Source organism: Barbus barbus (genome assembly GCF_936440315.1).
Source record: "Barbus barbus genome assembly, chromosome: 27".
Lineage (NCBI taxonomy): Eukaryota > Metazoa > Chordata > Actinopteri > Cypriniformes > Cyprinidae > Barbus > Barbus barbus.
In genome coordinates this window covers 25,422,778-25,448,290 of record NC_136755.1, presented here as the reverse complement: position 1 = coordinate 25,448,290, position 25,513 = coordinate 25,422,778, and the positions used below count along the sequence as shown (strand labels likewise).

At 36.0% G+C, this 25,513-nt stretch overlaps 2 protein-coding genes across 2 annotated transcripts in view; both read left to right on the top strand.

Moving 5' to 3' along the window:
* Positions 1–781: 781 nt before the first annotated feature.
* Positions 782–2,956, top strand: LOC306847338 (eukaryotic translation initiation factor 1b-like). Its single transcript, XM_079381237.1, has 4 exons — positions 782–981; positions 1,793–1,956; positions 2,040–2,141; positions 2,231–2,956. Exons 1-4 carry the CDS (start codon positions 951–953, stop codon positions 2,273–2,275), a joined length of 342 nt encoding a protein of 113 aa, XP_079237363.1. The 5' UTR covers positions 782–950; the 3' UTR covers positions 2,276–2,956.
* A 251-nt stretch (positions 2,957–3,207) lies between these two features.
* Positions 3,208–25,513, top strand: part of LOC306847680 (junction plakoglobin-like) — a 122,941-nt gene continuing 100,635 nt past the window's right edge. Inside the window, exons 1-2 of the mRNA XM_079381779.1 lie at positions 3,208–3,241; positions 6,370–6,402. The gene's annotated coding sequence lies outside the window, so the exon portion shown is untranslated. The remainder of the gene's footprint in view (positions 3,242–6,369; positions 6,403–25,513) is intronic.

The following is a 25,513-nucleotide window of genomic DNA, read 5'->3' as shown; positions in this document are numbered from 1 at the left end:
TGAAAATTAGTCAGATTTAAATTATAATTTAAATGATATCATATTTCATAATGGTGTTACACTAAATTAATGTCAGCCATTTTTAAAGACACGGAGACGGAGTGGTCATGGTGAAACATCCAATCATTTGGTATCTCTGAAAAGCCCTGAATGTGCTCTGAACAGAACATCCAGACTTAAAACTGTGACATGTAATGTCTCAGAGAAATCGCTAAAACATAATGTCCTGAAGCTGGTTGCCTTAAAATTTTAAGTTGGCTCAACTTTGTTTTTTGTTTTTACAGTGTAGTCCACACAGCTTGTGTGTGTGTGTGTGTGTGTGTGTGTGTGTGTGTGATTTATAATAAAATGTAGCCTACTTTAATATGTTGCATATTTTAAAGTCACTTTTTTTTTCTTTTTTCTTTTTTTGAATGGGAGCCACTTGGGAAAGTACACTACTTAATGTACTGTACATCTATCGCTTACACCCTTGTTTTCATTTTAAAAAAGATTATGTCTACCCTGAATAAAGTTTGTAAACTATTTGAGTTCCTTCCTTTTTTAATGTTGTCAAAGGCGTAAATTAGAGAATCCGACCCCAATAATGTAAGTAGCCTACCACAAGCATAATTTTTATGCTGTGATTACTGTAAACAATTCAGCCCTCCTTTTCACCAGGAAATCATATTTTAATATAAGCGTAATAAATATCCATATTTGACCAAACGGTGCCGAAATATTCCCTGTTAGCAGGAGAGGCCTTGCGTTTGGGTGACGTCAGTCGGAGGCGGGGCTAAATAGAGCTGTTTTCCAGCGATTCAAACCCACTGTCGCCATTTTGTAAGCTCGGCAAACAGTACCGAAGCACCGAGTGAGAAGAAACCCCTTCAATAATCAGGCCAGATTCCCAAGAAGCCAAACCCGCGAGACCACCCGTTGTCGTCCGAAAGGAAAGGGAATCTTATCGTATGTCCGCTATCCAGAACCTCCAAACTTTTGGTAAGACTCGCGATCTCTGAAAACGTAACGTTAGTGTTTTATTGTGTGTGTGTGTGTGTGTGGTGGGGGGCACTGATGTCTAGCGAATAAATATTTGGATGACTTTTAAAAAATACTATTTATTTACCACATATCCGTTTAAAAGTAGTGTCGTATTTGAATGAACGTTTTGGTCGTCGAAAATCGCAACTAGGCCTCAGTTTCGTCTAATATCGATAATTCGCCTAATTAAAACACCATATCCGTCTTAAATCCAAGTTCTAAGTACTTTAGTAGATGTTTAGCGTCGAGTTTATAATTTTTTTATCTCGAATTAAATCGAGGTTGTGATTACCATTTTGATCGCCAGCTTGTTTTTCTGGACGAGATACAAAATGGAAGACGCCAGTCGATGACGGCTCATTTTTAGACTTATTTTTAGAAACATCTCGAGCCTTCTTGCGTTTGGATTAAAGCCGAGATTAACGACAACTAACACGTAAAACACAAACCGGTGTTTTATGTGAAAATAGATCAATCCTTTGAGAAATTGAACGGATCCGGTACACGAACGGTTAATGAGCAGCCAGATCAGACCCTGTTTTTAACGGAGATGGTTTGCTTTGTTCCAACATGTTCTTGTGAGGCGCTTACAGAAGCAGATCTTACATGCAGAAATATTTGAGGTGATTGAATTAATTAGGTTAGTTGTCCTTAATTTATGAAGTACATTAGGTGATCTAGTTAAAAGATTAACTTTGAGCTGTTTCAAGCAAAGCAGGAAATCTGATGCCACAGACATTGCTAATGCTGCTTGTTTATCTTTCCAAAGACCCCTTTGCTGATGCAACTAAGGGTGATGATCGGCTCCCAGGTGGGACTGAGGACTACATCCACATAAGAATTCAACAGCGGAACGGGCGGAAGACTCTGACCACTGTTCAGGGCATAGCCGATGACTATGATAAAAAGAAGCTAGTCAAGGCCTTCAAGAAGGTTGTCATTTAAGTCACTCTAAAATACTGCACATTTAATTGGTTTACGGATCGTTTTTAACACTCCCTTATTTGCATCTTCAGAAATTTGCCTGCAATGGGACTGTGATTGAGCACCCTGAGTATGGTGAAGTAATTCAGCTGCAAGGTGATCAGCGCAAGAACATTTGCCAGTTTCTCACTGATGTAAGTATGAACTCAATGGCTTTTGGCATGTAACCGGTCGGCCTTTAAATGGTAGTTGATTTAATCGACCCATTTCCTTCATTTCACAGATTGAACTGGCCAAAGAGGAGCAGCTCAAAGTCCACGGGTTCTAGAAGCTGATGTGACCTGACCCCTTCCCTCCCCCGACTCTTAACCCAACCTACCCTGTTGTTGTTGTTGTTGTGCTGCTGTCTCCCCCAGCAGCCCCCCTCAAGGAAAAAAGCTGAAAATGATTACCTCTGATTTGAGACTTTTTAGTATGGCACCCGTCCTGTTCAAGCATGGACAGATGACAAGGCAAATTATGCGGGATAAATGATTTTTGTTCCTTGTCCCCTCCTTTAGTCCTTTTAGTTCATTTTGTGCTGCTCTCAAGCACAAATTCCATGTAACTTTTTCTTTGTTTTGTACAAGGTGTTTCAATAAAACCTTCAGATGCCAATTTTTGCACAATCCTTAAGTTGATGGGCGGGTTGTAGATGGGGCAGTTTATGTTTTGATATTTTGATTTCTTGGTTCATATTTAAATACCACCATAAAGAATCTGCATATTTATTTCTGATGAGGGCCAGCCTGCTTCAGGGTTACATTGGTGTGCCGTTTCTGCACAAAGCACGGCAACCCCATCTTGTCTCATTACGCGACTCTTAACTGCCTTTTTACCCATGCTTTTCACAATATGCATAATTTCCATTTTCTAAACTTGTAATACCATATTTTGTTTTTGGTCTGGAATAAACGATATCCCATACTTTCGATGTTTGAGTTTATTAAAGTGGAAAATATCTTGAACGCAGTGATTGCTTTGGTTGTAATAGCAGTCAATAACAGGAAACGGTCGTGAATTTTGATTTATGCGGTTGTACTTATGAAAACATACTGTTTTTGATTGTGGATGGCTGGTTTGACCCAAGTAATTTTTTTTACTGGTTTGAATATTTTATTTAATTTCAGTTTAAATGTGATGGTGGCATATCGCAAACAAAACTTGTAGGCATTTTTGTATATAGAACAAGCTCAGAAGTACAGAAGACAAGGCATAACGTGAAGAAAAAGAGGCAACATGATCCGAGTTGTGGGTAAGCCTGCTGAAAGATTAATTTTAGGGGAATATAAGAATGAATCACATTTTTAATATGAACAGAAAATTTGCTTATTCTAGAGGCTAGGTAAATTTGCATTGTGCCATTTTTGAGATTTGTTACGCATTATATACAGTTCAGCTACAGAAAATACTCTTGAGCAACCTAGAAAATCTATATTATAAAGATAAGAAATTTGAATCTCTTATTCCAGTTCAAATGAAGTCTAAGGTAGTTTTTTCACTGTGACAGGCATATTTTGGTTTTATTTGAATAGTGAATTCTCTTGCACTACTCTGTAAATTTAGATCACTTCAGTTTAGACCAGTGATCCTCAAATCTGGCTCGCGAGAGCCACTTTCCTCATCTACCTGTGATTTTCTAATGATCCTGAAGACATTGATTTGCATGCTTAGGATCAGAGCTAAACTTTGCATGAAAATTGGATCTCGCGAGCCAGATTTGAGGATCACTGGTTTAGACTAATGTAAAAGCCTTATCTTAGTGGATAATCATCTTGTCCACTCCCTCTACTAACAAATATAATGTGAAAAACCATTTAAAAGTGTGGCTGTTCTCTCTTTTGCACAGCAGAGGGCATAACAGTAGTAAATATTACTCTGATGACATTCTATTATTTTGACTTCACTTGTGTATCTTGTATTGTATAATAGGGTGATGCATTTAAAATATATAATTGTTTTTATTAATTTATATAAATATTACAGCCCAGCAAAACTTTAGAGGTTTAAAACAAGTAGGCTAAATACACTAAGCAACTGTGTGTGTGTTCATCTATGACAGCAAGTACAAAAACAAGTCATGCAAGTCTAAAAATGAGTAAAACTAATAGTAATGTTCTATTTCTATAAGTAGATGACTAATAAACCAATCCTAAGGGAATCTCAGTCACGCAAAAATCTCTCATCCATGCTCTCTTGATGGTATATCAATACCACATATCTTTCTTGGCAGATTCAGCTGGAGCACTTAGACTAATGACTAATGTTACAACTGGAACACCAAAGTAAATCACACTTAGATAGTATCCATCAGTTTTCCAAACCACTTGTCCTACATAGAGCCGTTGGGATGCTGGAACCTATCCCAGTCTCTCAGGCCGAAGGGAAACACACTGGATGGACGGCCGGTCCATCACAGGTGCCATAGAATCAAGTATTAAATACAGGTTATGAACTGAGTATTGTGGAGATGTGGAGCGCCAATAGTGTAATGCCAATGCAGTTGTTAGCTATGAGTAGTCAAGATATTAGGGTTAGTAAGAGTATATTTATTTAACAGTTAATTTAAGGTCTTGACAGGCGTCGTAAATGATGGTACTAGTCTTTATTTGCACGGTTAGTATTTAGGGTTCTCCTTACTTCAAGAAACTTTGTGGTATGGAACTTTCTGCAATTTTTATTAACCTATGAACTATAAGATGTCCTTATTTCAAGTCGAGTCTAATAAATGATAATAATAATAAAAAAAAGATTTATTTCACTAACAAAATATTTTAATGTGTTGTGCACAGAAAGGTTTAGTAATCAAGGTTATTGATGGGAAATCAACTAGGATATTGACCTGGCGGCTAAATGCAATCAGCTAGTCCAGTCAATTGTGTGGGTTTAACCGGTACTGCTATAAAAACTCACTGTGAATAGCCAATTGAAATCATTATAACCATTTTATTTAATTAAATGGCAAATTAATCTATAATTAATTCTGTGTGTCTGGATGTAATCAAAAACAGTGTATGCTTGCATTGAATTAAAAAATGTGCTAGCCTGAGGAGTTGGACTTCCTCAGCGCAGTCTTAGTTCCCAAGGTTTGTCATCAATGTAAGTTTTTTCTTGCCGTTTGTCGCCTTCGGCTTGATCAGTGGGATTATAAGGGACTATTTGTCTTGTAAAGCTGCTTTGGATACTGTGAAAACAATGAACTGGATTACTTGTTATTCACAACAATATAGGCTATCCCATTTCAAGTGCAATTTTGCAAAGCAGATTTTAGTGGACATTAAAAATATTTTTTTTTACTCATAAGAATGGAAACTGGATAAGGGATTTCCAAACTATTTAGCCTCCACTGATCCACTGCAGGTAACTATAAATCATGTGGATGGCATTAAATGCCGTTGCATAAGCACAATGGAAACCTATAGCCTAACTTCTTACATTAGAGAAGCTAAGCATCAGCTTATCACATATTATCCTGAAATATTTCTCAATGACCTTTAATGTGACTGATCGCTAATCCGTGAAACCGATCGACAATTCACGAAAACGCAAGTAGAGACTAAAACAAAACTGAGTAAAACCGCATTTATGGCGTCAGAAGACTTCAGTAGCTATTCATGGTGGACTTGAAACATTTTATAATTGGATAAGCTAAAGAGTCTCCAAAGCTCGAAGGAACAGAAAAGGATGGCAGGCCTATTCACATTATAGCCTTGAGCCTATCGCAGTGCTCGTCTTGTCACGATGCTTATTGTGTTTTACTTTAGTTGATTATTTTTCTTAGCCAAAGCTAAACTGAATTTACCTCATAAATGCAGGACAGAGTGGATTCTATTAGACTGAAGAGATTTATATCGTTTTTGGCCAAATCTGTTTTAGTGCGTTTGTTTGAAATGGGTTATTGCCTTAAAATGAAGGTAAAATTACAACACCATTCAAAGAGTCATTCTTTAGGCCTATTATTATTTATTATCCTCAGGAAGGCACATCAAAAAAAAAAAAAAAACAGTAGGCCTATAGGTAAACAGTGAATATTGTTACAATGTATTATAAAATTTAAATATTTTCTATATTAATTTTTGCTGAAATATTTATTTTAGTGATGGCAAGCCATTATTCCAGTTTTCTACGTGATTCTTCATAAATACACTAGTCAACATTTGAACTGAATCGAAACCTTTCATCAAAGTTGTCCTAAAACCAAAATGTGTTCTTGTCTTAGGACAACTTTGAGGAACTTTTTTGATCCACTTCACATGTTGACTACTGTAGTAGCCTAATTCTCATTGGCTGATTTAGTGCTTAAGAACAATTTCATATTATTATCAGTGTTGAAAACAGTTGTGCTGCTTCATATTTTTAACCATTATTTTTATTTATTTTCAGGATTTTTTTGACGAGTAGAAAGTTCAAGAAAACGTAAGTATTTGAATTAGTTTTTTTTTTAGTAACAATGTAAAAGTCACATCTGATCAAATGCGCCCTCGCTGAAGAAAATTTACTTAATAAAAAAAGTTCAGATTAAATCAATCAATCAATGTTACAGTAGATTTAAGAAGTTTTACAAACTCAATTTGAAAGAACAACATATTTTTAACAGGAAAACAAAAATACTGATTACGTTTAATTATTTATTTTGCGGTGAAGTGACAGTTTGTTAATTCAGTGATGCTCTTTCATTCGAAAACCGCAAAATTATATCTGTTTAAAAAAAATTGTTTACCCGTCAGAGAACTGCCATAATCTGTAAATTGATGAATACTGTGTATGGAAAATTACAGTTACATAGAGAGCTGCCTCTTGCTAGTGTGTGTGAATTGCTATGCTGGTGTACTCTTTTCAGGGATCATGATTACAGTATAATGACTGCTATCATCATGGTGCAATTAAACATTTTCAAATTCTGGGATCAAAGAGAGAAGCTTCTCTTGAAGTCTAACTGATTCCTTTCCGTTATACACGAAGAGATGAGACGGGCCTTTCATGTTCATATTGCCTAGTCTCTCAAAATTAAACGGATGTCACTGAAACAAAATGGCTCGAGTGTGGGAAACATCTTGAGTTGAATGTTTGTTTGTTTCAAGCAGTGCCATGTTTAGGGCAACATCCAGGAAGCTTCTGTATAATTTTGTCATTGTTCTGAAACTCACTCCCAGCCGGAGAACTGGTGCTCGGCCTAAATGTCGGATCCATTTTGAATGTTAAAGCCACCAGAGGAAAGCCTGTTAGTACCATGGTGACAAAATGTTGTTGATCTTCAGTTGGTTTCGAGAAGCAGTGGGCTTTGTTACCGTGTAGAATCAATTTTTTTGATTGCATCATGTTTTTGCACGTTAGTTTTTGAGCTCTCATGCCAAAAGTTTAGGAATCTTTAGGAATATATGTTGCTTGAAATGAAAAGGTGTTGTGAATTCTGCATTCAGTTGCAAATAGGTTTGCAGATGAATTTACTCAAACATAGATAGATATGCAGCTCAATAGATTCTTTTTACACATGGCTGTTGATTATGTGCACAAATGATGCACAGGATTGTATTCTTTCAGATGCCTCTATACAGCCATATCTTATTTGACATCTTTATAAAGGAGTGACTTATTCCAGCATATATATTCCAGTAGTTTTGGATGGAGTGTCTTACAGTCTAATTTATTCCCTTGGGTAGTTATTAAAATATCTGTCTCCCAACCTTGCAAACACAAACAAGCACGGTAAGAGAACAAAAACTCTCATCCTTGACAGTTGGGGGCCCCCAAAAGACAGTTTGACAATTAATTACATTTCACAATAGCATTTTGATTTAAGTTATACATTCTAGTCCTGAATATGAAAGCATTTCATGTAGAAGCAATAATCCTTAGATAACAGCAACTCTTGAAATATGTCTTGAATTGAGACCATTTTATGGACAGGGTTAGCTGTCACTGCATCCTGCAGTTGGTATAAGTAGTAAAAAAGTGGCTTTGAAAAGTTTTGAAAAGGTGTTTTTATGTGGAAAGAAATTTGAAATAGGGAAACTCGTGGGCTATAGTTGTCACATAAACTAACTTTATTTCAGTAACTACAATTGTGTGTGTGTGTGTGTGTGTGTGTACTGGTATATATGGTTTATGAGGACACAAATGTGTATGACATGGGTACTACAATGTAAATATGGTTTATGAGGACACTTCCTGTGTCCCCGTAAAACAAAAGGCTTAAAAAACATACAAAACGGTGTTTTATGAAATTCAAAAAAAAAAAAAAAATTGCCAGTAGTTTCCTGTGAGGGCTAAGTTTAGGTGTAGGGCGATAGAAAATACAGTTTGCACAGTATAAAAACCATTACGCCTATGGAGAGTCCCCGTAAAACCACAAATTTAAGTATGTGTGCGTGTGTGTATATATATATATATATATATATATGTATATATATACACACACACACACACACATATATATATATTAGTGCTGTCAAACAATTTATTGCGATGAATAGCATCCAAAATAAAAGTTTTTGTTTGCATAATATATGTTTTCTGTGTATATTTATTATGTATCTATAAATACACACACATGCATGCATATATTTTGAAAATATTTACATGTCTATATTTATATTATAAATAAATATATTAATTTATATTATAAATAAATGTATTTAATATATAAACATAATATATTTTTCTGAAATATATACATATCATAATTTCTTCTATAAATTCTGTGGAAAAGCCCATACTAGGTTGTTTAATGGCAGGTTATTGTGACAACTTACCCCATATATACTGAAGCATGTTGTCACAATGTGTTAAATGAACTGTATTTTTGCTGGTATAATTACAGAATGTTTTTTTTTTTTTTGTGCCATGACTCTGAAAAATATTCTGTGGAGTGAAAAGTGTGACAACTCTGCTATATCTATAGTGTGCGCCATACATTAATGAACACATTTATTGTATTGAACGTTAATGCTAGGAGTTGATGCATAGTTTTCCATGCTGTGTACGTATGTGTAAGGCGAGAAATCCATATAAAATGACATTTTATTTTCTCCCAAAGCAAGAGAGCCAAAGTACTTGTTTTCTGACAGCATCATTTGTCATAAACCTTCCCTCCTGCAGGGTTAGAAGAAGATCTCAAACATTTTGTAAAATGTCCCTTCATGCACACTCATTTCAGTCATATGAAAACCTCTCCAGAACAGCACTTTAAATGAATAAACAGCATTCAACAACAGCCTCTATAATATTCACATCACAGTATGACACACTGGGACTGCATTGTAATTGTGGGTGAAATCTCCCCAGCTTCAAAGCGTTTATAATTGCAGTGTCAGCCAATCACAAATAAGCACCGTTAACGGCCAATTGTAGTGAACAGAGTTTGAGTGTTCACCACAATTAATAGGGTGGTACGGTGCCGTTAAGGGTAGAGACCCTTTGAGCTGTGTCTTTTACTGTGAAGGAGCAGATTTTATGTATATGGTTAGTAGGCCTATTAAAGTTCAGTTTTCTGTTGAAGAATTACAAAATAAGATAGACTTGCAACCTGGTAGTGCTATTAGTTTACAGTACATTGTGAAGTGCATTCCCTGTAGGAAAATCCAGCTTAAATGACTAGTTGTGAAGTAACTTGGAACATGGTGACTAGTTTCTAACTGGTCTTTTGTTGGTCAAAGCTGGGTAATTGATAGTCATTAGCAAGAACAAGTTGGTCATTAGTTGGTCAAAGCTGGTACAAAGTGGCCATTAACTGAGAGCTGGTCATGCTGGTCATTATTAGCTGACTGACCAGCTAATATTATTATTACTAAGTGGTAGCTGGTTTGTTGCTGCTCCAAAGTGGTCTACTAGCTTGCACTGGCTTAGACCAGCTTGAAACCAGCTAATTTTCTATAATGGATTGTTAATGGTTGGCCAACAGGTAGTTTCACATCAACCTCACATATGTTTTCACCGTACTTTAAATTTGGATAGAATCAAGTACATTGTTAACAGACAAAGTGGATAGGGTTAAAGAAAATATATTTTTTTGTTACTTTTTGTACACTTGAGGTGTTTGGCAAATATATAATTGTTTTCCTATAATTGGTCATTGGACTGGAAACTGTTAGCTGAACTAGTGTAATGTACAAACTTCATGCAGCAAACGTTCAGGTGAAAGTGTCAACCTGACATATACCTTTCTGTCAGCAGCTCTATCTTCACCAGAAAAGTGCCCGAGGCTCAGTGAGTGCAGCACTTCACCTTTCCTTATATCCATATCTGCACTGCACAATGGCAACTGAATAATTAAGGGTCTGGGGTGCTAATACTCAGCCTGAAGATTTTATCATATTTAGAGGTGAGCTGATGTCATCAAACTGTCTGCTTTACCTTCCCATGCAGTTTTTGCCATATTGCTATATCATACTTTTACGGAAGTCTTTAGAGGCCATGGATTATTATTTACAATAACAATAGTTGTTTTCTTGTTATCACAGTTTAAATTACTTGTGATCTCAACATAACAAAAGTTTTCTGTGATCACAACTTAATTTTCTCGTGATTTTCTTGTTAGTTTTAAAGGGGTCATCGGATGCAAAATTCACTTTACAAGTTGTGTGAACATAAATGTGTGTTGGAAGTGTGTGTACACATCCATCCTATAATGATAAAAATGTTTTTGTTTTTTTTAAATCCCTATTTTAAAATCCCCTTTCTCAAATCAGGCTGTTCTGAGATTCCTGTCAGAATGACATAGTTCTGTACAGACCGCTCCCACGACAAGAACATCTTACCTTAGACCCGCCCTGAGTGAGCTATCATCCGTCCATCATTGTGTCAACTCCGGTGCAGGGGAAGACAAGATGTCTCGGATTAATCCATTGAAGTGTTTAGTTGTTGGATGTAATAATGAATATAGCAGTCATAATTTACTCCTGACATCTGAACCGATGAAGATGTAGAGCAGGGGTTCTCAAAGTCTACATTCAAAGGTCCAAATCTGAATTTTCATCAGTGTCAAAGGTCCGGAACAATTGGTTATTACAAAACGTGTTTTTAATAAACATACATAACATATAACAAATAAACACTCATTTAAAAAAACAAAAAGGTTCCCTTTGCATTCAAAATACTTTAATAACAAGTGCAAAAGTGGCAAAACAATTAATTTAAGTGTCAGCAGTAGAAGTCGACCTATAAAGTTTTTTCTCTGGCCAATGCCGATATTTAGAAATCAGGGCAGCCTATGGCCGATATATGATGCTGATTTTTTGGGCCGATTTTGTCTTTTTTTCCCTTTATATCAAAAGAGAGTTTGCGTAAATGGTTATTGCAGGGCACAAGATAGTAATAGTATTAGTAGCCTAATTCATAGTAATAATACATGGCTCAAAACTTAAGCACCTTCTCAAAACAGTTCTGAAGCATGCTTTTTTGTTTATGTTTGCTGACAGACACCAGTGTTTCCCGCAGACTAGCAAATGCAAGTTGATTCTCTGCCAGCAGGAGGCGCTGTTGGAGCGTGATATATAGCTGTTTCCCCGGTAACGACTGTAATCAAATAAGCGCTACTTTATCAGCCATTACAGGAAAGACCAAATGAAAATTGACATCAAAGCTTTTCTGAAGAAAACGGACGGTTCTTTTAAAAGATACATTCATATAAAAACACCCGCGCAGCATTTTATTTTTGAAACGCGCAGTGCTCAGTTTATTCAACGAAGTATAAGCCTTTTGGAAAATCTATTTGTAGCGGTCAGTTTTGATATTGTGACAAGCCGCCACAAATAAATGTATAAACTGGGCACTGCTATAAGACAAATTGGCATAATATAAGTGATAGCAAAACAAAACAAAAAAAATTTAAATATTAGCGGTGAAATGTCGCCCGATTATGTCAAACGTCATACACTCACTGGATGTCATGATGACAACAAATGTCATGAAGGAAAAGTTTCAATATCTCGCCTGCAATTTCGGACCTTCTCCAAAAGACATAAAAAAATAAGAATAAATAAACAAATGATTTACAAGTTTAACGTGCGTTTATCAAAGTAGGAAATATAATTAGTGTTCTTGAAATATGAAATAGAAGCGGGTCCGGATTGAATTCCCTCCGGGTCCGGATCCGGACCGGAGTCCGGACTTTGAGAAGCACTGATGTAGAGGATTAACGCTACTTTCATTTTGAAGGGAATGCGCTGATCCCCAATCTACATACATGCATCTATGTTCGCCAGAATCATTTGTGATCCAGCTTTATCTACAGAAGAAGTGAGTAGAAGGGGTTTTATGAATCTTTGCAAATCGCCTTTCCTAATAATGTGCTAGTTAGCCAGTTTTGTGGCTGAAGTTTAGTATGCTCCATGGATATATATACCTAGATATACCTATATACCTATTTATGAAGGCAATATCATTAACACCAAGCATTTCTGCAGACCCTGTTGATCTTCTCCTGGAGTCATTTAACTCAAAAGTTAAGAATGTTATTGATGATATTGCCCCGATAAAGGTCAGCAAGAAGACGGGCAAACAAAAATCAATTTGGAGAAAATCAACAGCAGTTCAGAGCACGAAAAGACAATGCAGAAAAGCTGAGCGGATGTGGCGGAAGACGAAACTCGAAATTCACTATAGCATCTATAAAGACAGACTTCATGCTTTCAATGTGGAACTAGCCACAGCTAGACAGACTTTCTTTTCAAACCTTATAAACAGTAACTTAAACAACACTCACACTCTTTTTGCGACTGTTGAGAGACTGACAAACCCCCCAAGTCAGATTCCCAGTGAAACTGTTTAGAAGCTGATCTCTTAGAAGTGGTGAACGCCTCACTTCTTTCTGGGACTTTTCCAAACTCCCTTAAAACTGCAGTTGTTAAGCCTTTTCTGAAAAAGCGCAATCTTGATAACACCATGTTGAGCAACTATAGACCCATATCAAATCTTCCTTTCATAGGTAAGATTATAGAAAAGGAAGTTTTTAATCAGCTGAACAACTACTTAAACTCAAATGGATACCTGGACAATTTTCAAACTGGTTTCCGAGCACATCACAGCACAGAGACAGCACTCATTAAGATAATAAATGATATTCGCCTCAATTCTGATTCTGGCAAAATATCAGTGCTGGTACTATTAGATCTTAGTGCTGCGTTTGACACTGTCGATCATAACATACTTCTAGAGAGACTGGAAAACTGGGTCGGGCTTTCTGGGATGGCACTCAAATGGTTCAGGTCATACTTAGAAGGGAGAGGTTATTATGTGAGTGTAGGAGAGCATAAGTCTAAGTGGACGGCCATGACATGTGGAGTCCCACAAGGCTCAATTCTTGCACCGCTCTTGTTTAGCCTGTATATGCTCCCACTAAGTCAGATAATGAGGAACAACCAAATTGCCTACCACAGCTATGCTGATGATACCCAGATTTACCTAGCCTTATCTCCAAATGACTATAGCCCCATTGACTCCCTCTGCCAATGCATTGATGAAATTAACAGTTGGATGTGCCAGAACTTCCTTCAGTTAAACAAGGAGAAAACTGAAGTCATTGCATTTGGAAACAAAGATGAAGTTCTCAAGGTGAATGCATACCTTGACTCTAGGGGTCAAACAACTAAAAATCAAGTCAGAAATCTTGGGGTGATTCTGGAGACAGACCTTAGTTTCAGTAGTCATGTCAAAGCAGTAACTAAATCAGCATACTATCATCTAAAAAACATTGCAGGAATTAGATGTTTTGTTTCCAGTCAAGACTTGGAGAAACTTGTTCATGCCTTTATCACCAGCAGGGTAGATTATTGTAATGGTCTCCTCACCGGCCTTCCCAAGAAGACCATTAGACAACTGCAGCTCATCCAGAACGCTGCTGCCAGGATTCTGACTAGAACCAGAAAATCTGAGCATATCACACCAGTCCTCAGGTCCTTACACTGGCTTCCAGTTACATTTAGGATTGATTTTAAAGTACTTTTACTTGTTTATAAGTCACTCAATGGCCCAGGACCTAAATATATTGCTGATATGCTCACTGAATATAAACCTAACAGACCACTCAGATCATTAGGATTGAGTCAGTTAGAAATACCAAGGGTTCACACAAAACAAGGGAGTCTGCTTTTAGCTATTATGTGGCCCGCAGTTGGAACCCGCTTCCAGAAGAGATCAGATGTGCTAAAACATTAGCCACATTTAAATCAAGACTCAAAACTCATCTGTTTAACTGTGCATTTGTTGAATGAGCACTGTGCTATATGTCCGAACTGACTGCAATGAATTTTATGTATAATCATTTTCTTTAAATTTATTTTAAATCAATTTCTATATCATTTTAAAATTCCTTGTTTTTATTATCTTTATTCCCATGTTTTTATTGATTTTTAATGTCTATTTCACTTTCTTTTATGTAAAGCACTTTGAATTACCACTGTGTATGAAATGTGCTATATAAATAAACTTGCCTTGCCTTGCCTAGATGCCACATTATGGACTGTTTCTATGGGCCGTGATAAGCAAGCCATCAGCCATTTTTGGAACGGTCTGCAAATCTTTGAGCGCATTGACTGTGTGCGTCTACAACAGCAAGTTATATGCTTGTATATCTTTGAATATTCATTGATTATTATGGTGAATGAGAGATGGCTGACGCGTCAACGTATCTGGAGCGGTCGAATAGGGAATCTACACATATCTATGGTGTGCTCGTCACTCTACAGAAGAGAGGGGCGGAGTCAGCAGAGCTCACTAGCATTTAAAGCAACATGGACTAGAACAGTGTGCTGAAAACAGAGCTGATTTTGACAGGGTAAAGAAGGTGTTTTTTACACTACCATTGAGAAATTTTAACCAAAGTATGTTATAGACTTTTCATTAAGACCGTAAAAATTCATATCAACTTGTGTAAAATGGGCATCCGATGACCCCTTTAATAAGTATTAGACTGAACGCTATTGTGGCAGTGAAACTGTGATGAGTCATGCATGTAAGAACGTAACAATAGATATACTTTCAAGCAAAGTAATCATATTGATTTAAGCATTTTATAATTGTAAGTTAATTACTTGCCAGTAACGAACAAAAAACTGCACAAATTGTAGCGATCGCAAAGAAGTAAGGTCTTCACTGTCCTAAACATGTGCAATCTGGACCTATATGAACTAACACAGTAAGGAGTATATATATACCCCATCAGTTTGTATTCAGTTCTATACTGCCACCTAGTACCGCTGTTGTGTAACTTGGAGAACAACTATGTCGAGATCACAAGAAAATATTAAGAAAACAACTAGTGTCAACAGCACGAGAAAATTAAATCGTGATAATGAGAAAAAAACTTAATTCATGCCGAGATCACGAGAAAATATTAAGTCGTGATAACGAGAAAATAACTTTTGTTATGCCACGATAACGAGAAAATATTAAGTCGTGTTAACGAGAAAACAACTTTTATGTTGAGATCACATTAAGTCATGATAACGAGAAAACAACTTTTGTTACGTTGAGATCACGAGAAAATATTAAGTTGTGATAACGAGAAAATAATTTTTGTTGTGTCAAGATCACAAAAAAACAACTTGTGTTGAGATCATGAGAAAACTTTTATGTCAGGATCACAAGAAAATTAAGTCTTGATAACGAGAAAACTACGGAAGTTCTAAGCGGCCATGAATTATTATATTTTTTCTGTCTTGTTTTCTTGTGATCACGACTTAATTTTCTCGTGCTCTCGACATAACGAGTTGTTTTGTCGTTATCACGACTTAATTTTCTCATGATCTCGACATAACGAAAGTTGTTTTGTCGTTATCACGACTTAATTTTCTCATGATCTCGACATAACGAAAGTTGTTTTGTCATTATCACGACTTAATTTTCTCGTGATCTCGACATAACGAAAGTTGTTTTGTCGTTATCTCGACATAACGAAAGTTGTTTTGTCGTTATCACGACTTAATTTTCTCGTGATCTCGACATAACGAAAGTTGTTTTGTCGTTATCTCAACATAACGAAAGTTGTTGATCTCAATGTAAAAACCGTTTTCTCACGACGTAATTGTAGCTATCGTGAGAAAATAGAAAAAGAAATCCACTATACACTATCAGAATTAGTAAGTCTTGTGTTGTCCTCTTTCTATATATGCTTTCTATATATGTAATTTTGAGTTATTTCAGAGAACTGGCTTGTCATTGGTTGATCTATATTCTCTTCATTAGTGAAAGTCAAGATTCACTTGAACAATTCATGGCAAATTTATAAAAAGTCTAATAGAAATGTGTAGAAAATATGCTTGACAGTTTGACAACTAGATCAACCATTTTGCATTTACCGTAATGATTTATACGATGAACTAATGACTAGATGTTTTGAGGGGTAAGACTATTGCACAGAGAACTATATAATACATTTTGAGCAACATGATATTAGCAACTGAAAATGTAGGAAACCACAGACAAATGTACATAATCATTAGCATTAATGTACCAAAGCAATCGTAACTTGTTCAAAAGAATGAGAAACTGCTTTTATGATGTGCACAAGTGACTAGATGATGTGGAGGTTGAACAAGTAGTTTTGAGAATTTCATTTCTGATCTGAGAAATGCACCAAAGCCACTGAGAAAAACTGTAAGCTGACTTTGGCCCTTTTATCTATCCATCAAAAGTTCTGATTGGTGTGTGATACATTTTGACTCCTAGTGTTTCCACTTATAATTGTGTGCTAATTGAGCTCAAACTGTGCAGACTTGAGTAAACAATATTGAATGCTAGTGCTTTCTAAATGACCACATGGTGTAAGCACTGAGAAATGTAGGGATTTGTGTGTAGAGTTTTGCAGTAACAGTTCACCAAATCTGGCTCATGTGAAAAAGCAGGGGAATAGCGTTTATAGTTCAGCAAAATGGGTGCGCTTTTTGAAAAACGTTTTGAAATTTTAGTTCAAAAGCCTGGTTATAGTGTTTTAGCAATCGAGAAAAACTGTAATATAAGTTATGTAAACATTACAGGCTCCAAAGTTTGAGGACAGTTTGTATATGATCCATAAAGTACAAAGTGCAACGTCCTTATGAGAGACATTTTAATAGGTCTACATTACAGTTTTTCTCGATTTTCTACTCATTTCTATTAGATTTTATATATTTGTCATGAATTGTTCAAGTGAATCTTGACTTTCACTACTGAAGAGAATATAGATCAACCAATGACAAACCAGTTTTCTGAAATAGCTCAAATTTACATTTCATGAACCTTCAATTGAAAAGCATATATAGAAAGAGGACAACACAAGACTTACAAATTCTGAGAGTGGACTTTCTAATTTTTATTTTTGCCTTTGTGCACATATTTCTTTTTCTATTCTATTCACAATGACGTTGTAATGTGTTTTTTTTTTTTTTGGTCAGACCACTAGTAAAAGTGTAACTGTGAATCATATCCAGTCTTTTACAATCAATATCCCACATACAGTAATGTGTACATTTGTACTTTTGAAAGGATATATGACATACATAAGAAGTGCAGCCTTCTGCATTTCAGTACAGTAACTGTCATCCAAACTGTTGCCATAGTTTACATCAGGTAATACTAACAGAGTGCACTGTTATATTGACAACATGACTAAGCATTTTGCCTATCTTGTTTGTGAACAATGACACAAGGACATCAGGCATGCGAGAGGATTTTACTCCCGCTGCCTAGCCAGGGCCAGCCTGTGATGTTGAAGAGGTTCTTTGGCCTGTCCCAGACCAAAGATGGGATACTGGGGCAGAATAATTAATTTTGTTGTTGTTTGCTGTATTGTACTGTACTCTACAGTACATTAAATTGAGGAATAAAACATTTGGGGAGTACCACAAGCAACACTTATTACCAGTTTTTGTATCGTTTCGAATTTATCTCATCAGTGTGTAAAACTGTATTGTAGTGTGTGTGGTTTTGACTGTTTGTGTGTCATGTCTGAGAGCAAAGTTTGGTTTTTCAGCAAGATTGAGTTGTTTTGAGTGGAGAGCTTCATTTTGACCTGAACATAGGAAGTTTGGGGAATTGAGTTAGAAGTTATGGATTCGTGTTTACTGTTTTGAGAATACGAGGCATAGTTTCAAGAAACGTGTTTAAGCAATCGAGAAAAACTGTAAGAGTTTGAAAATGTGAGATTCACCCAACACACACTGTTTAAGCCAGTGTTGTTTTTCTCAATCAAACAGACAATTACGCACAATTTACACAGGCTGTTTTGTAGAATTGCTGAAGAGTTTAGCTTGTTGTGAAAAGACAAACCACCAAGGATAAAGCAGATTATCGCTATGCTTTGGTGATCACAGGTATTTGTTTCTATAAGCTGTAACTGTGAGTTGAGGTAATTCAACAATGCTTTGTCAGAGCAGAATTGGAGTGTATCTGCTATCCTGCTATTCAGGAGATTGTCGTCATAAGTCTCTCCTCTGCCCAGAACAGGATCATACAAGCAACATTTCCCAGTCCAATCGTTTCGTGCCCAGCTACCTTCACAGTTGGTTAATTACCTTCTTTAGAGATCAATATTTAATTAGGAAATGTTTTTGCCCATGGGGCAGTTTTAGACAGTCACCAGTCTGAGAGGGCAATCGCTTCACATTTAATAGAATCTAAATTCATTCATTAGCTGCGTTCGGCTCCTAATAAATTATGCTTTGATCGTCAGAAAGGCCTTCCTTTTCTTGTTAGTTGGGTTTTATGTCCTTTAGTCCAGAAATGATGTTTGTATATACATATTTCATGCTGGGATTATTGTTTCTGGTCTATATGAGGCTCTTGAGGATTTGTTTTACAGTAATCAGTGGGGTCTTAAGTGTGATGTTTGGCTGTTTTCTTCAGGTTCTCTCATCTTTTCTGACTCTAGCACCAGCTGTGTTCCTTGTCCACATAATTTTGTGTGTCATATTTTATTTGCTGTAATGTTTGTGTTTGTCATATTACCCAACCCAACACAATGGTGTTTCTTCAACTAAGGACACTTTTGGCACTGTGGACTTAGAAATGAAAGGGATAGTTCACCAAAAAATGAAATTTGTTACACTTATGTCATTTTGAAGCAGCATGACACCATTCGTTCTTCTGTGGAACACAATAGCAGGTATTCCAAAGAATCGCAAATTTTGCATCAACTAAAAGTCAGTGGCATCCAAAAGACATTGGACCATTTTTCAAAATATTTTCATTTCTGTAGAAGAAAGAACATCTTACAGGTTTGGAACGATGTGAGGACAAGTAAATGATGATATAATTTTCATTTTTTTGTGAATCGTTGCTTTAAACCCCGTCAGTTTTTACATTTAATTAATTTGTGAACTAGACATGGTTGTAAATAAGGTTTATAAACAATAAAAATAAGATTTTATTTAGTTATAAATAAAACAGATATTACTGGAGGATGCTTTAGAAGTAACACCGTTTCAGTTTTTCTGCTTTAAAATGTCACATTTTAATGCCTTTGTAAATGTTTGTGAAATTTATTAGCAATATCTGAGGGAAAAAAAATAGTTTCTACACCCTTTTTTCCCTCAGTGCATGATAAATATTAAATTGGTTTATGCTTATCTCACTCCTAGTTTATCAGAGGTTTAAAATTAAATAATGAAATTTTCATGATGGATTTTCATATTTTGCGAATGAACGTCTGGTGCTGAAATCTGTTAGTTTTAATAAAAAAAAGCAACCCCTGGGACACGAAAGCGACTGTAGCTGAAGCTAAAACACTCAATGACAGATTTGTCTAGTCGGTTTTTCCCTGTGAAATGTGACAGAGCATGGCCATGTGTTTGAATCCTAGGGAAGAGACATGATAAATGATACCCCGAATCAAACGCAAATCTCATCAAAGCAAACCGAGAGCCTCAGACAAAACTTGTGGTCATATAAATTTAAATGCTTCTATGAGGGCACCATGTAGTGGCGTATTTTTGGCATAGTGACAAATCATTTCTTCTGACATTCATTAAAGACTTCAAAGGAAAGCTTTCATCCCCTAAATGCTGCACATGTTCCAACTGGGAGACAAGGCTTCAGCTAAATCTGTGAAATTGCCTTGCTATCTCGGTTTCTGACAGCATGCTAATGTTCAATAATAGATGTGTGAGAACAAGACCCAAACTACATTTGAATGAATTATTCAGCTGCCCCCATTCGCCCCTCATCTGCTGCTTTTCTCTGCCCCTCCTACCGCTTCCATTATGTCTCAATTTTTTTTGTCAATTACGCAATAGCAATGTAGGCACCGTCTTGCAGAAACTGTCCAAATATAAGCTCTCTTATCCAGCTCCGCAGGGAGCTGTCATTATTTTTCCCTTGCCATCTACTGCTTTCGCCTCCTGCACTTATCTCCCTCCCCACACACGTCTAGCTGAAGCCCCCGACAGACTTCAGAAACTTCTCTTATTGCTATGTTCCCTGTGTTATTTCTCTCTCCCACTTTTTTTGTCCTTTGTGACACGTGTTTTTCATCTGTTCTCCTTCACTGGCAGAACGTACACTCACCTACTCATGCGCTTACTCATGTTTGTCCCCTGTTTGATGAGTCGCTATTCTTCAGAAGGCGAGACAACAATCGAAAAAAGAATGCATATTTAGTGTATGAAGGTTTTCAGAAAGGTCATATAAAGTAGCATCTGTTTGGTAAAAACTTGTTGTTCCAGACCTATATGAATTCCTTTTGATGAACACAAAAGAAGATATTTTAAATAGTGTTGTTGGTAACCAAACAGCAGATGGTAGCCATTGACTTCCACAGTATGGAAAAAAATACTATGGAAGTCAGTGGCTACCAAAAACTCTTTAAAATATCATCTTTTATGTTTAACAGAAGAAAGAAACTCACGTTTGGAACAACTTGATGGTGAGTGAATGATGACAGATTATTATTTTTTTTTTTGCGCAATGTAATCTACAGAGTAAATATCAATTTTTCATAATGTACATTACAATTTTGTGATATCTAAATTCACTTGTAGCATTTAAAACGAATAATTTGTAGTTATTAGTGGTTTATTTGAAAATGTATTTATTTATTAGGACAGAATAGTAAAGAATTTGAAAATTGTCCATTAATTGGTTAACAGCCTTAACATGAAAATGATTATCGGCTTGTTGGTATAAACATAATGTGGAATTTAGTTTTATTGCTAATTTGCAATGTGTAGTGTTATTTTAGTATTATTTATATAGTTTTAGTATGTATTATGTTATGTATTTTTCATAAAAAAAATGTTGACAATTTGTTTATTGATTAAAAAATATATATATTTCTATAAATATTCATTTTACTTTTAGTTTTAGCAATTTTAGTTTTCAGTTAGTTCAGTTAGTAAAAAGTAGGGGTGGCTCGATACCACTTTTTCAGAACCGATCCCGATACCAAAAAATACTGAGAATCTGCTGATACCGATATCGATCCGATACCTGAACATTATTTTTATTTTTTTAATCAGTGTTGAATTTTTATACCTCAATATGTGTTGACCTGATCATGACTTTTTTTGTGTTTCACACATAAATATAGACAACTTTATTGTAAAGAAAAACAACAAATGAATGCATATATAATTGTAATCTATGACAAAAATACTATTATAAACTAGGTTAGTGGATAATTCAGTAGCAAAAGTCACTCTAGAAAAATCATGAGTGCACAATTTTATAAAATCTAAAATTAGTGGGAAAAAACATTAATTAGTGGGAAACAAATAAAAGTGAATACACGCAGGACTAAATCTAAAATAATAATGTAAAATGATGTAAATTGCTCTTTGTATTGTTGTAAAATACATTAATGAAAAACAATTTATATATAAATACACTGCACAGTAATGAGGCAGAAATATATGATAGATAAGACGAACAAGAAATGCTATTAATAATTTTTCATTGTGCAAAAGTGTTATGATATGAAAGGCTCTAATTACAGAGGGGCACAATGCACGCAGCGCTCCGCATAGAAAGGTCAATTCATAGCACAAAGTGGAGAGATATTGATGCGTAGTGTATTAAATCTAATGATAGTTTATGGAGCATTTTCTTTTAACAGTTTTAAATTTCAGTTACTGTGCTCGTTAAGAACATAGAGCTTTCTAGTCCTGTGTAGTGATCTAACAGTCACCAACACGATTTTGAGAACAGCACAAAGAAAAAGTCCTGCAAGAAAAAATCCTTTTATGCAAAACCATTTATCTTTATTTACAGATCAAGTATAATATTAGGAACATTTAATAATCTTGCAGAGAGTTTCATCGTCTCGACTCGTAACCGAACGCGACACACAGTTTGAACGGAGGATGACAGACAGCCGCAGCGGAGAAAAGACTTCACGTGAACTTGACTTCAATATTCATCTCTACCTCACATTAAACTATGTAACGGCTTCAGAACACTTTAAATATAGTGCACAAAATCTTTATGGTGTTTTATAATGTCTTTGTGGCTTTTGTGGGGCTTAACAATAACACAGAATAGTATACGCACAATATCGGATTTGGATCGGTCTAGTCTGACCGATACCCGATCCGACAGAAAAATGCCAATATTGGAGCCGATACCGATACAGAATATCGGATCAGCGCACCCCTAGTAAAAAGTACTAGTTAGTTGTCATTTTTGAAGTTTAACTTTTTGATTTAATGTTTATGTTTTATTTCAGCTTTATTTCAATTAACAAATACATTAGCTTTACTTAACAGTAACAACACTGGTAACACGTTTTTGCTACTTTATTTATTTTACAGAGCCATTCACACTTACAGTGATTAAATTTACAAGTTACAGTGATAAAATTCCATTAGATGTTCTAGACTATTATCTGACAATTTAAGAAGGGTTTGCAAAATTGACATTGGCATATAACCAAACAGTTGTACATTTTTGATTACATCAGACACACTTTTACATAGGCTTTTGTTGACCAATGAAAATTTCTGGCAGGTGCGACCAGTTATGCTTTTGAAAATTGAGCTTCCAGCTTCATTTCAGACAGACCTGGGTCTTTCCTCACCCTCAAATCGCATCTTATGTATACGTTGAATTGCAGCTTATGTATACGTTGAACCCTCCATCGGAGCTTTATAAGTACTGTATATCAGTACCACACATACAAACTCATGCATTCAGAGTGCTACATTTGAAGCTTTACAATTGGATTATGATCCATAATTGAGGCCTTATCTGTGGCTAAATTCTCTCTTGGCCTTTTCCTAAGAGCACTTTTTTTTACCTTTCTATGCTCCATTGCTCATTGCTCATCATTGGTAATACGGTTCTCTACAAAGAGCAATCGGTATTGGTGGCAGCGATTTCTCCGAGCTCCTCTAACAGGGAAGCATGACATGCAGAGTGACATGTGAAAGACAGCCTCAGCAGGCATAATATCAGCTTAGTCTGCCCATGTCATCCAAATCCAGACTCCGTTTATCAGCACGGTTTTTCCCCTGAGAGTCAGAGTTCTTATGAATGTGGGTTTCAGCCATTTGGAAGATCAAAGTAATCTCTAAATACGAGTCTACGTAAATCACTTTAGTTTTTTATGGGCTTTTGGAAACTCATCTGCCCATTTGTCCTTGCTTGCATGAGAACAGTTATATATTTAGGTGTTTCACCGAGGCTGAAAAACACCATTGGGAGAGAGAGAAAATAAGAGCTACTGTGCTAAAGTGTAATATCATTTAATTAAAAATCCAGCTAAGCTTCTTCCCCATTAGGCGTGAAGTAACCTTAGCGTGTAGCAAAGAAATTCACCTCTAGCTGATACGGGTTTTAGTACATACCGCAGTCTTAAAGCCACAATTATACTTTTGAATATTTCATTTTTAAAGCTATGGTAGATGCTTTGGGTTAAAAATGAACAAAATTTTGTTATTGCGCAAATTCATGAAAAGCAGTGTTACCTAGGGTAAGCCTACAGTAGTGATTTATATTTTAAACATCATTCATCCATGCTTTAACTGATGTTATAGATCAACAAACTATTTCACTATTTACGAGAGTTCTTTCTTTGTGCACAAAAAGTATTCTCGTAGCTTCGTAAAATTACGGTTGAACCACTAACGTCACATGGACTATTTTAACGATGTCCTTGCTATCTTTCTGGGCCTTGAACTTGGTGGTTCCCTTGCTGTCTGTGGAGGGTAAGAAAGCTTTTGGATTTCATCAAAAATATCTTAATTTGTGTTCTTAAGTTGAATGATGGTCTTTTATTTTCGGGTTTGGAACGACATGAGGGTGAGTAATTAATGACAGAATTTTCATTTTTGGGTGAACTATCCCTTTAAATGCACACATGATACCGTAGTACTATGATTTAACTAAAACCTAAAGATCTATCTATCCATCTGTCCATCCATCTATGTCTGTCTGTTGTTTTCAATGATTTAAATGCCAAAATACCAATAATAGCCAGAACAAAAAAATATTTTATATACAATGAGGGACTTTTAATCATGGCTTATAAACAAACCTGAAACACAGCATATATTTGTATACTGCCTGTCTGTCTATCTACAGTATCTATCTATCCATTCGTCCGTCCTTCCATCTGTCTATCCATCAATCAATCCATCCATCTGTCTGCTCATCCATCCATCTATCATAATTATGGCTTTCTATAGTATAATAGTATTATCAAAAGGTATTAACCATGAAGGAACTGTTCCCGTTTTACCCCTTTAAAGTTGTGGCCTCTCTCTATATTCATACAATTTTGACAGTTTCTCATATGTGAGAAGTTAAGCAGCTGTTAAGGAGGATATTATGTATTACTGCTAAGAGAGCCATGAGTACTTTCATTATGTCTGAGGTCAATATCATTCTCTTTGCCTTTCCTGTCAATCCGTCAACACTGAAAACGCCATTAGAGACTTATGAAATGTTTGCTGTTCTGTAAATGTTCTTCTCTCCCAGAAGATATGAGCATCTCTGCTGTGTGTGCTTGAAGGAAAGAAACTCTCTAAGCCATCAGCGCTGCCGCGGAAAAGAGCAAAATATGTTTTTTCTTTATCATCTGTTGCGTTCCTTTCCTGTGAATCCCTGCAGGTTTACTAATGGTGCTATGTTTAGCAAATGCAAATGTTAACTTCTGCATTATCGAAATGGTTTATGAGTTATCGTTTGCTTTGATGCCATTCTAAATGGAATTTATCAGTATCAGTACACTTATAAAAACACCCAGAGGACCTTAGCAACCATACAATAATGCTTGACAACCACCCACTAGGGCTGGGCGATAAATAATATCCTATTGAGATCGCATTAAAATTTATGTTGATAAACTCTGGACATTTTTACTCTGTATTGATTAATTAACAACAGAAATAAACATGACAACAGTCAGTCATTACTGGTTGTGAGTCTCTGTTCTGTGTGTTTCTGTGTGAATGAATGGTGCAGTTTCATCTGATGCGCAAACTCAAACACACTCAAAAACTGGCGCTGGCAGTGTTTTCAGCGTCTGCGTCTCAATATATGAGGACATGAACTTCATCTCCAGAGCTGCTCTTAGAGTCACTTCACAAGCTTTTTGCCATCTTATTTGACAAAAAATAAG

What these genes read in the sequence shown, in the direction of transcription:
- LOC306847338 (XM_079381237.1), top strand. Translation starts at nt 951, where the DNA reads ATGTCCGCTATCCAGAACCTCCAAACTTTTG. An exon ending in TAGTCAAGGCCTTCAAGAAG is followed by an intron (nt 1,957 to 2,039) that starts GTTGTCATTTAA and finishes TTGCATCTTCAG; the next exon opens with AAATTTGCCTGCAATGGGAC. An exon ending in TTTGCCAGTTTCTCACTGAT is followed by an intron (nt 2,142 to 2,230) that starts GTAAGTATGAAC and finishes TTCATTTCACAG; the next exon opens with ATTGAACTGGCCAAAGAGGA.